This window comes from Mustelus asterias, chromosome 11 (genome assembly GCF_964213995.1).
Source record: "Mustelus asterias chromosome 11, sMusAst1.hap1.1, whole genome shotgun sequence".
Lineage (NCBI taxonomy): Eukaryota > Metazoa > Chordata > Chondrichthyes > Carcharhiniformes > Triakidae > Mustelus > Mustelus asterias.
In genome coordinates, this window is record NC_135811.1 from 16,685,387 (window position 1) to 16,697,716 (window position 12,330).

At 42.3% G+C, this 12,330-nt stretch overlaps 1 protein-coding gene across 1 annotated transcript in view; it reads left to right on the forward strand.

Annotated features, from left to right (window-relative positions):
- smc3 (structural maintenance of chromosomes 3) overlaps window positions 1–12,330 on the forward strand; it is a 94,446-nt gene that overhangs the window by 20,875 nt on the left and 61,241 nt on the right. Inside the window, exons 5-7 of the mRNA XM_078223190.1 lie at window positions 1,501–1,572; window positions 6,027–6,106; window positions 7,167–7,245. Coding sequence (XP_078079316.1) covers window positions 1,501–1,572; window positions 6,027–6,106; window positions 7,167–7,245 — 231 coding nt within the window. The remainder of the gene's footprint in view (window positions 1–1,500; window positions 1,573–6,026; window positions 6,107–7,166; window positions 7,246–12,330) is intronic.

The following is a 12,330-nucleotide window of genomic DNA, read 5'->3' on the forward strand; positions in this document are numbered from 1 at the left end:
GCTGCTGAATAAGATAAGAGCCCTTGGTGTTAGGGGCAAGATACTAGCATGGAAAGAAGATTGGCTGACTGGCAGAAAGTGGGGATAAAGGGGTCCTTTTCAGGATGGCAGCTGGTAACTAGTGGAGTTCTGCAGGGGTCAGTGTTGGGACCACAACTTTTCACTTTATACATCAGTGATCCAGATGAAGGAACTGAGGGCATTGTGGCTAAGTTTGCAGATGATACAAGGATAGGTAAGGGACAGGTATTATTGAGGAGGCTGGGAGGCTACAGAGAGACTTGAACGGGTTAGGAGAGGGCAAAGGAGTGGCAGATGAACTACAACACGCTGAAGTGTGAGGTTATGCACTTTGGTAGGAAGAACAGAGGTATAAACTATTTTCTAAATGGGGAGACGATTCAGAAATCGGGAGTGCACAGGGACTTGGGCATCCTCGTTTAGGAATCTCTCAAGATTAACTTGCAGGTTGAGTTGGTAGTTAGGAAGGCAAATGCAATGATAGCATTCATTTCGAGAGGAATAGAATACAAAAGCAGGGATGTACTGCTGAGGCTTTATAAGCCTCTGGTCAGACCACATTTGGAATGTTGTGAGCAATTTTGGGCCCTGTATCCAAGGAAGGATGTGCTGACCTTGGAGAGAATCCAAAAGAGGCTCATCAGAATGATCCTGGGAATGAAAGGCTTGATGTATGAGGAACATTTGAGGACTCTGGATCTGTACTTGATGGAGTTTAGAAGGATGAGGGGAGGATCTCATTGAAACTTAGAATACTGAAATGCCTGGATAGAATGGACGTGGCAAGGATGTTTCCATTAGTACGAGAGAATAGGATCTGAGGGCACGGCCTCAGAATAAAGGGATGACCCTTTAGAACCGAGATGAGAAGGAATTTTTTCAGCCAGAGAGTGGTGAATCTGGAATTGCCACAAGGCTGTGGAGGCCAAATCATTGGGTGTATTTAAGACAGAGATAAATATATTCTTGATTGGTAAGGGGATCAAAGGGTATGGGGAAAAGGGCAGGAGAATGTAGTTGAGAAACATATCAGCCATGACGGAGATTTGATGGGCTGAATGGCCTAATTCTATTCCTATATCTTATGGTTTTATATCTACACTGCTCTAAATCTGGCTCTTGAATATCCCCGATTTTAGTTTACTCCATCATTGGTGGCTGCAGCTGCCTGGGCCCTAAGCACTTCAATTCCCTCCCTCTGCTTCACCTTGCTTTCTTCCTTTACATGCTCCTTAAAACCTACCTCTTTAACCAAGCTTTTAGTCATCCCTTAATATCTCTATATATGGCTCAGTGTAATATTGTGTTTTATTATGGCCCTATGAAGCACATTTATTATATTAGAGGTGCCACATAAATACAAGCTGTGTGTAACATTAAACCCTATGTGGTTTGACATGTAATTTTGAAACAGTTGAGTTCACAGCATTTAACCTTAATTTCCAAATGTTAACTTTGAATTTTGATTGCTGTTTGCAGGAAGGAACTGGACCTCGTGTTATTTCTGCATTCGTTGAAATCATATTTGACAATTCAGACAATAGGTTACCTGTAAGTATTTAACATTCATTGAGTTGAAAATATATATATTTTACATTAACTTTGGGGTGTAAATTACCTGATAATAGAATCCCTATAGTGCAAAAAGAGGCCATTCGGTCACAGTTTGCATGACTCTCCAAAAGAGCATTGGGGCTCTCCCCTCAGTAGCTGTTCAGTTAATTAATAGATCTGGAATAGACCTGTAATGGTGACCTGAAATTAGTGGATTGTTGTAAAAGCCCATCTGTTATCCTTAAAGAAAGGCAATTTGCTGTCCTCCTTGTTTGGCCTTTGTTTGGGCTTCCAGACCCACAACAATGTGGCTTAACTGTCCTCTTAAAAATCACCTAGCAAGCCAGAAAAATCAAATAACACAAAATCTGGTTGGACCATCCTGCATTGACCTAGATAGCAGAAATGACAAAGGCACTCCTTACCCAGTTGACCCAATAAAGTTGTCTTCACCAACATTTGGGAACTTGTTAAAAATTGAGAGAGCTGTCCCATAGACAAATAAAACAGCATCCTGACATAGTCATACTTAGTGCAGACTTCTCCATCTTCATCCCTGGGTAGACCCACCCAGAGGTATTGGCACAGTGGCATACAGTTGGGAGGGAGTAACCTTGAGAATGCTTAACATGACTGCATCCCATGAAGTCTCATGGCATCAAATCAAATATGCACAAGGAGACCTTCTGCTGATTGCCACTACAGCCCTCCCTCAGCTGATGAATCATTGCATGTTGAACATTGCTTGGAGAAAATGAGGGTAGTAGAGGCACAGAATGTACTCTGGTCGGGGACTTGGTGTCAATTGCCAAGAATGACTCCATAGCACCACTACAGGTTGAATCTTAAAGGACATTTCTGCCAGACTGGCCAGTGGTGTGAGAATAGGAGGGAGAAACCTACATAGCCCTCCCCCCCCCCCCCCCATCCCCCTTCGTCAATCTACCTGTTGCAGAAGCATCTGCCCATGATAGTACTGTTAGCAACCACTGCACGTTCATCGAGGCCAAATTGGTCTTCACACTGAAGGTACATTCCATTTTATTGTGTCATACTGTTATGTTCGTTTATAAGAGACTTACATTCTTGAAGCAAATGCAAGACACCGACTGTTGTCTGAAACACAAGTATTTTATTGGTCTTGCATGTAAGCTGGCAACTTTTGCTACGTAACTTCCATTCAGTGCTGGGAGTCGGTTAGCAAAAAGTCCCCAGATCCAGGGGACGGTCCCCTTTTATACCATTCGCGTGCTTACAACATTCTACATTAATACGTCATTCAGGGCGTGATTAGCACTGCTGTCACTAGCCAATCAAGTCTCCTAGCAACACTTAGTTACAATTAACTTGTAATCACATTCCTTCACAAACTAAGCCCATTACTTCATTGTTTCAGTTCCTCTTTTTGAAACTAAGCAGACCACAAAATTGGCTATTTTTTCCTTCTTGGGGGTTTTTTTGGGTTTTCTACATACACTGGCTAACCACAAACTAAGTGCAGCCAGTCACGTATTATTTCCCAGTGACCACAGCGCAAGCACTAAGTTAGCCATTTTAGAAGGGCAAGGAGGCCCAAGCTGAATGTCAAATTAGCTTAAAATGGAAGAAGGTGCTGTTAGCTGCACCCTACAAGCTCTTGCAATGTGAGATGCCCAAGATTTCAACCCCTTAACACCTCAGTACCACCATTGTGCTAAATGGATTAGATTCAAAACAGATGGCGTAACTGAAAATGAGACATCCATGAGGGCCATCAGCAACAGCAGAATTGTATTCCATTGTAACCTGGAATCTGTAACCTCATGGCCTGGCCCATTGTTCCCTCTGCCATTGCCATGGGATCATGGAATCATAGAATCCCTACAGTGCAGAAGGAGGCCATTCGGCCCATCAGTCTCCACTAACCATAATCCCACCCAGGCCCTATTCCCATAGCCCCACACATTTACCTGGCTAATCCCCTGACACTGTGGTCAATTTAGCATGGCCAATCAACCTAACCTGCACATCTTTGGACTGTGGGAGGAAACCCGCACAGACACAGGGAGAATGTGCAAACTCCACACAGAGTGTGATCCGAGGCTGGAATTGAACCCACGTCCCTGGTGCTGTGAGACAGCAGTGCTAACCACTGTGCCACCGTGCTGCCCTGGATCAAAGCTGGTTCAATGCGGAGTCATGATGTGGACATGCCGGCGTTGAACTGGGGTGAACACAGTAAGAGTTTTAACAACACCAGGTTAAAGTCCCAACAGGTTTATTTGGTAGCAAACACCATTAGTTTTTGGAGCGCTGCTCCTTCGTCAGATGGAGTGGAAATGTGCTCTCAAACAGGGCACAGAGACACAGAAATCAAGTTACAGAATACTGATTAGGATTCGCATTCTAATCAGTATTCTGTAACTTGATTTCTGTGTCTCTGTGCCCTGTTTGAGAGCACATTTCCACTCCATCTGACGAAGGAGCAGCGCTCCGAAAGCTAATGGTATTTGCTACCAAATAAACCTGTTGGACTTTAACCTGGTGTTGTTAATACTCTCAATGAGGAGTTACAGGTGAGCATGCCAGGAGCAACCTCAGGTGCACCTTAAAATGTAAACCTGGTGGAGCTAGAATGCAGAAGTTGTATGCATGCTTAAAAAGTAAAAGCAGTATGCAATAGACGGAGCAATAGTGATCCCACAACCAATGGGTCAGATCAAAGCTTTGCAGTCCTGCCACAACTATTCATGAATGGTGGACAAGGAGGAGCAATAAATTCCACATACATGCCCTTCCTCAATGAGAGGGGAGTCCAGTATGTCAGTTCAAAAGACAAGGCTAAAATATTTGCAACCATCTTCAGCCAAAACCATTGAATTGATCATCCATCTTGATCTTCCCCTGATGTTTCCAGTCTTCAGCCAATTCAATTCGCTCCACGGTGCTGTCAAGAAACATCTGAATTCACTGGATAGATCAACGGTTATTGAACCATACATCTCAGCTGTAGTACTTAAAACTTGTACTCCAGAAAAAGATGTGCCCCAAGCCAAGTTTACCAGTCCAACTAAAGCACTGACTTCTACCCAATTAATGTGGAAAATGGCCCAGGTATGTGCTTCCCACAAAAAAGCAGGCCATATCCAGTCTGGACAATTATCTCCCCATCAGTCTTTTCTCATCAGCCAAGGGATGGAAGGTGTTGGCCGTATAGTGACACTTACTCGACAATGACCTGCTCACTGACACTCCATTTAGGTTCTGCCAGGGCCATTTGGCTCCGGACCTCATTGTATCCTTGGACCAAACATGGATAAGAGAACTGTGGTGCGATTGACTGCCCTTGACACCAATTCCACCTACTGTTGCATCAAGGAGGCCTGGCGAGATTGAAGTTGGTGGGAAGCTGGAAGAATTCTCCTGGTTAGTTATAGCGAACACATGGCGTGGTTGTTGGAAGCTAGTCATCTGAGCCCTAGATTATTGTCGCAGGCACTCGTTGGGGGTTGTTTCCTCGTCACAACTATCTTTAACTGCCTCTTCAGTGACTGTCCCTCCATCATATGGTCAGAAATGGGTGTGTTTGCTGATATTTGCACAATGTTCAGTGCCATTCGTGATCATATTGAAGTCATCTATGTCTGCATGCAGAAAGACCCGGACAATATTCAGGCATGGACTGATAAATGGCAAGTAACATTTTTGCCATACAATTGTCAGGCCAATGAGGAGGACAGGAGAGCATCTCATGGACCATCGCCAAAAACACGTCATCTACCCATCTTCTCTTGACATTCAGTGGCATTACCTTCACTGATGACCCTACCATCAACATTCTGCAACGTTTCTAGTGACCAGAAATTCACTGAACCAGCCATATGCATACTGTGGCTACAAGAGCAGGTCGGAGACTGGGAATTCTGCGGCAAGTAATTTCACTCCTGACTTGAAGCCTCTCCATAAGGCACAAATTAGGTGTCTGATGGAATACTCTCTCTACTTGCCTGGATTAGTGCAGTTCCAACAACACTCAAGAAGGTCGACACCATCCAGGGTAAAGCAGTTTGCCTCATTGGCACCCTATCCATGACCTTAAATATTATTAACTTCCTCCACTACTGATGCACAGTGGCAGCATTTCTACACGATATACCACCTACGAGGAGAATAGAAGCAAATGCAAAGGAGGATGAACACCTGCTAGGTCAAAAGTTAAATTCTTTTCCTAACATCTACAGCTATGAACTGCAATAGTTTGATAAGGGCATCAGAGCAGTTAAGGATGGACAGCAAATACTGTACGATGGTGATGCTCGCATGTCATGGATGAATAAAAAAAAAAGAAAATTCTAATCATTGGCTCAATTGAGTTGCATTCTATCAACTTTGTGTATTTGGGATGTACAACAATGTGCTTGAATGTTCTGATTTACAGCTGTTATGCTATATGATTCCTTTTCGTTCTGTAGATTGATAAAGAAGAGGTTTCTCTCCGTCGTGTCATTGGAGCAAAGAAGGATCAATATTTTTTAGACAAGAAAATGGTGACGTAAGTTTCTTGATTTACTTGGACTGTCAAACGCTTCATTAGTTTTTACCGCGTTTCACAAACTTCTACTTTTGTGTGCACAATAGATACAAGGTATGGTAGAGTAAGGGTTGTGATTCTGGATTGGTAATTCAGAGGTTTAGAATACGTCCAGAGAATCTGGGTTTGGTCCCACTGTGGTTGGTCATAATTTGATTTCAGTTTAAAATAAATGGGTATCAGTTAAAATGACTGCGAAGCTGTTGGATTGTTTTGTGGGGGGAAAGCTGACTAGTTGATTAAGTCCTTTAAGGAAGAAAATCTTCTGTCGTCATCTGTCCTGCCCTATATGTAACTGCAGTTCCACACCAATGTGGTTGACTCTTAACTTCTCTCTCAAATAACCTAGCTTTCAGTGGATCAAGAAGGCAACCCACTTTCAGGGAGACTAGAGATGGGCAGTAAACGTTGACCTTGCAAATCATGCCCACAGCTGAATGGAAATTTGGGTACAAATCCAAATATGGTAGACCGTTGGTAGCCTAATCACACAAAAGCTCTGGATGTTGGGTGTTGTTAATGGTACATTTATTGTACATGTTATTACAATCAATCAATTACAATCAATTATGTCCTAACAAGTTATACCTGGGGGATATGATTTTATATTAATGTGTAGCTGGCAACAGGAGTGCAAAGTGTGATGGATAGATATTTTCAGAAGGAGGAAATAAGAGGGAAGCCACCAGTGGTCATAATGAGTGCTTTGTGCAGTACTGTGTTACCTGCCTTCTTCCCCTCTGATCCTAGGACTGAAATGTAGCATTCATGGGAGGCCCACAAAAGGCAATTTTTAAAAAGACTGAAAGCTGTTGAAATGAGAGCCAAATATCCTTGTGTTGCAATTGTAAAGATTTATTAAATTGCTAAATAAAAATGTATCTCGTGTGTGTGGTAAGTGCAAATGTGAGAATTGCAGTCAGTGTCTTTTGAGTGGTAAACAGGAGTATTCTTGTATACCTTGCCTCTGTGGGTGCTCAAATAATTTATGTCACACTGCAATCCTGTTTTTGTTCAATAGGAAAAATGATGTCATGAATCTTTTGGAAAGTGCCGGGTTTTCCAGAAGCAATCCTTACTACATTGTCAAGCAAGGAAAGGTAATTGAATCCAGAAATGCAACTGGTATTTGACTGGATTTTTAGTTCTATGGTGAAACATGGTTTTAAAGTCTGCTCTTAATTCAAATTACTATTCACATAGCAGTGGTGATGTTGAAAGATATTTGGGGGTGTTGATTTTTAATATTCTTTCACTGCATCACGGTGGCAACTAAGCAAACATGTTTTCTAGCTTGTTTTGATGACTCAACTCACACTCACACCCCGACTCCATTGTGAACTGTTTGAACTATCTGTGAGCATTGTGTGGCTTGCTGTCATTAGATAAAGTTGAGAAATTAATGTCAGCTATGATTCAGGTAGCAGAAGCTTGTGACAACTCGTAACGGAACCATAGATTGGTTACAGGCCGGAAAGAGGCCATTTAACCTGTTGTGCCTGTGCTGTCGATAATTCTTGTACTGGCGCTATAAAATGTAAGTACTAGTGGACCAAATTGGTGAGCTAATTGATGAACAAAGGCCGTAGCACTCATTGAAGCTCAACTTTCTCATGCAGTGGTTATCAAACCTTGGTTATCTGCATACCACCACAAACACACAGGCAGATTTTGTGCCTCATAGCGGGTTTTGCATTAATGTTTGAGAGTCACTGCTTGGTACATTAACTATCTCATTTTGGCATGTTGTTGTATTTAGTTCAACAAGGGAGAAAGGCAGAAGGCAGGGAACTATAAGCCAGTTAGTTTAACATCTACTATTGGCAAGACGCTTGAGTCCTTAATCAAAGCGGGAATAGCTAATCATTTAGGAAAGCTGAACACAATCAAACCAAGTCAACGTGATTTTAAGAAAGTTAAACCATGTTTGACAAATTTGTTTGAATTCTTTGAGAATGTAACAGGGAGAGTAGATAGAGGGGAACCTGTAAATCTGAGTAGAGTTTTGTTCTCACTTGAAAAAGGATATAGTAACATTGGAGGCATTCCAAACAAGATTCACCAGGCTAATTCCTGAGTTGAGAGGGTTGTTCTATCAAGGGAGACTAAATAGTCTTGGTCTGTATTCCTTTAAGTTTAGAACAATGAGTGGTGGTCTTATTCAAACATCTAAGATCCTGAGGGGGCTTGACAGGGTAGATGGTGAGATGTTTTCACTAGTGGGAAAGTCTCGAACAAGATAGCAAGAAGGTAAAAGGCTGGTCATTTAAACCTGAGGTGCGTAGAGATCTCTTCTCGCTGAGGGTGATGAATCTCTGGAATTCTCTGCCCTGAAGGATGGTGGAGGCTGGATCATTAGAAGTATTCAAAGTGGAGGTGAATAAATATTTGATAGATCGAGGAATAGAGGGCTATGGGGAAGTGGCACAGAAAAGGAGTTGAGGCTGACATAGATCAGCCATGATCATAATGAATGGCAGGGCAGGCTTGAAGGGCCTGGGTGGCCGACTCCTACTCCTGCTTCTAGTTCTTGTGAATAATTCCAGTGTTTTAACTTTTACCATTTCATCTGCTAGGTTGTTCCATATAATTTCCAACTAAAACAAAATATGAGACTATCAACTTATGAATGCCAACCTAAAAAGTAATGGGATTTTCACCAGCGTGTTGATGTCATTTCACAGTTGGGATTCTGTTTGTAATGATGTGAAAACAAATGGTTATGCTGAGAACGTAAATGTACAATGGTGGCTGTTTTGAAAAACGTTGTGACTAGGGATGAAAGTGCGCAAGGCCGTGTACTGGGGGGTACTGCCTGGTTGTGGGAAAGTTTGGATTTTGGTGCATTTTCCAGTGTTTACGAGGCATTCTAAATCAGACCTTTAAACCTAAAATTATTAATTTCAGAACAGTTATCAAAAGTGGTTATATATTGTAATTGGGTTGCATTTTTATACCATTAAAAGGTGTGTATAGCACAGTAGAAACCTTCCAGTATTGCATAAACAGGCCATTCAGCTCAACAGTTCACGGTGTGTAGATCTCACATGAACGCTCTCCTAACTTTAACCCTATTAACATATCCTTGTTCCTATCTCCCTCATGTACTTCGCCTAGTTTTCCCTTAAATGCCCCTCATTGAGTGAGGAATTTATCTTAAACTTTATTATACTGTCATCACAATGTATTAAAATAGTAACAGCTCATGATAAGACATTGTCTGGCAGCACAGAGTTCATCGATTCAAAAGAAAGATCAGGCGATCTTCCACCAAATGCGGGACCACACGCTGAAGATCCATATACTTCTCTTGCAACATTTGCAAACAAATCTAGTAAAAATAAAAGCAAAATACTGTGGATGCTGGAAATTTGAAATAAAGGCAGCAAGTGCTGGGAAGGCTTGGCAGATCTGGCAGCATCTGTGGAGAGAGAAACAGTGTTGACTGTTCGAGTCCACATGACTAGGTTTACCAGGAAGCTGCCTGGATTAGAGGATATGAGCTATAAGGAGAGGCTGGGCAAACTAGGGTTGTTTTCTCTGGAGCGGCAAAGGCGGCGGGGAGACCTGATAGAAGTCTATAAAATTATAAGAGGCACAGATAGGGTTGACGGTCAGAATCCTTTTCCCAGCACGTGCACTTAAGGTCAGAGAGGGAAAGTTCAAAAGAGATTTATCAATCGCCTTTATCAAAGTGGGTTTAGATTATAGAAGCAGAGAGGTCATGATGGAGTTGTATAGAACTTTGGTGAGACCACAGTTGGAGTACTGTGTGCAGTTCTGGTCGCCAGATTATAGGAAGGATGTGATTGCACTGGAAGGGATGCAGAGGAGATTCACCAGGATATTGCCTGGGATGGAGCATTTAAGTTATAAAGAGAGGTTGGAAAGGTTTGGGTTGTTTTCTCTGGAGCAGAGAACACTGAGGGGCAACCTGATTGAGGTGCTCAAGATTATGAGGGGCGTGGATAGGGAGCAGCTGTTCCCCTTAGTTGAAGGGTCAGTTACGAGGGGACACAAGTTAAAAGTGAAGGGTGGGAGGTTTAGGGGGATTTGAGGAAAAACCTTGTTACCCGGAGGGTGGTGACGGTCTGGGATGCACTGCCTGGGAGGGTGGTGGAGGCGGGATGCCTCACATCCTTTTAAAAAGTACTTAGATGGGTACTTTGCATGCCATAACATTCAAGGCTATGGGCCAAGTGCTGGCAAGTGGGATTAGGGGACTGGTCTGGGCCTACCATCCGTCGGTGCAGACTCAGTGGACCGAAGGGTCTCTTCTGCACTGTATTCTGAGATGTGAGGGGCAAGTTTATTACACAGAGAGTGGTAGGTGTCTGGACTGTGCTGTAAGGGGTGGTCGTGCAGGCAGATACGATAGGGGTGGTTAAGGGGCTTTTAGATAAGCACATAAATATGCAACGAATAGAGGGACATGGACCAAGGGCAGGCAGAAAGGGTTAGTTTAACTTAATATCATGTTCGGCACAATGTTGTGGGCCGAAGGGCCTGTCCCTGTGCTGTGCTCTTCTATATTGTACATGTGTAAGGGGAGGGATAGAGTGAACCATTAAAATAAAGATTGAGTACTTTACCTTGCAATTATCTATATTAGATAGTTATTGGGGCTAGGTGCGGCATGTGGGTTGCAAAGCTCTACATTAGCTGTTCAGTAGCTCAGTGAGACTGTATTTGTTGCTCCGCCAACTGCTATACCCTTTCCAACTCGTGAACATCCACCAACAGATGTAGTATTAACTATTTTGAGGGAAATGTTATGTAAAAGATTTTTGCACATTGCTAATGTAGTAAACTGTAGGTGGGGGGTGGGGAAGAAATTAATTTTGTTTGTCTGTAATTCTAGGATAGCTATCTGTACCAGCTTCAGTGTACATTGCACATCAATTACTTATTCCTCTTGCCTTGTTAAGGTGCTACTTGTGCTGACATTGCCACTGTATGAATCATATTTACTTTGTCTTGTTCACTATGATTCATTCAATATGAATCACTCCCTTTAGGGCTAAAAACTGCATCACTTTATTTCCATGTGCATTATTGCAGTATCTTCATGAGGAAAGTACAATGTGTGTATTTGCAAAGCCTAATTAAAAAATACAAACATAATATAATGAATGTGTCCATTTATAGGTTATTTAATTTAGCTTTAAAGAAGATATACTTGTCGATCATATGATACGATTATGTTTGAAGGAATAATGTCATGAAAAAGCACTTGGCAAAGCTTTCATTAATTTGAAAAATAGGCTTCGATAAATAGTCCAAAGATGTGCGGGTTAGGTCGATTGGCCATGTTAAAAAATTGCCCCTTAGTGTCCTGAGATGCGTAGGTTAGAGGGATTAGTGGGTAAATATGTACGGATGTGGGGGTAGGGCCTGGGTGGGATTGTGGTCGGTGCAGACTCGATGGGCCCAGTGGCCTCTTTCTGCACTGTAGGGTTTTTATGTCCCTTCCATGTCAATTGCCCATTTTGCATCCTTCTTGATCTGGCGCATCCGCCCCCAATCTTTACATTTCTCCAGTTTGAGATGAAATATCTTCATCTGGTGAGCTTGTTTTTCAATGCTCTGCTGTGTCACTTAAAAGCTAATTTACTGGGTGGGATAAATTGCCATACTATGTTCGGCATTAATCGTCTGCAAAATAGGATCCAGTTATGTGAACTTCTAAAATTCTTGCAGTTAGAATTTCTGAATTTCTAGAACAGTTATGGACGGCACGGTAGCACAGTGGTTAGCACTGCTGCTTCACAGTGACAGGGACCTGGGTTCGATTCCTGGCTTGGGTCACTGTCTGTGTGGTGTTTGCACATGCTCCCCGTGTCTGCGTGGGTTTCCTCCAGGTGCTCCGGTTTCCTCCTACAGTCCGAAAGACGTGCTGGTTAGGTGCATTGACCCGAACAGGTGCCAGAGTGTGGCGACTAGGGGAATTTCGCAGTAACTTCATTGCAGTGTTAATGTAAGCCTTGTGACTAATAAATAAACTTTACTTTTTTACTTTTACTTTTTCTAATTGTTTTTCAAATATTCATTTAAAAATGGATTTTGAAGGTTTGACTTCAGTAAATATTTATTCAAGGGATTGTGATTTTATATAATTTGTACCAATTATGCAAATATTTATTTTTGTTTTTGGACTGTCTTTGAATTAATGCAACATCTAAGTC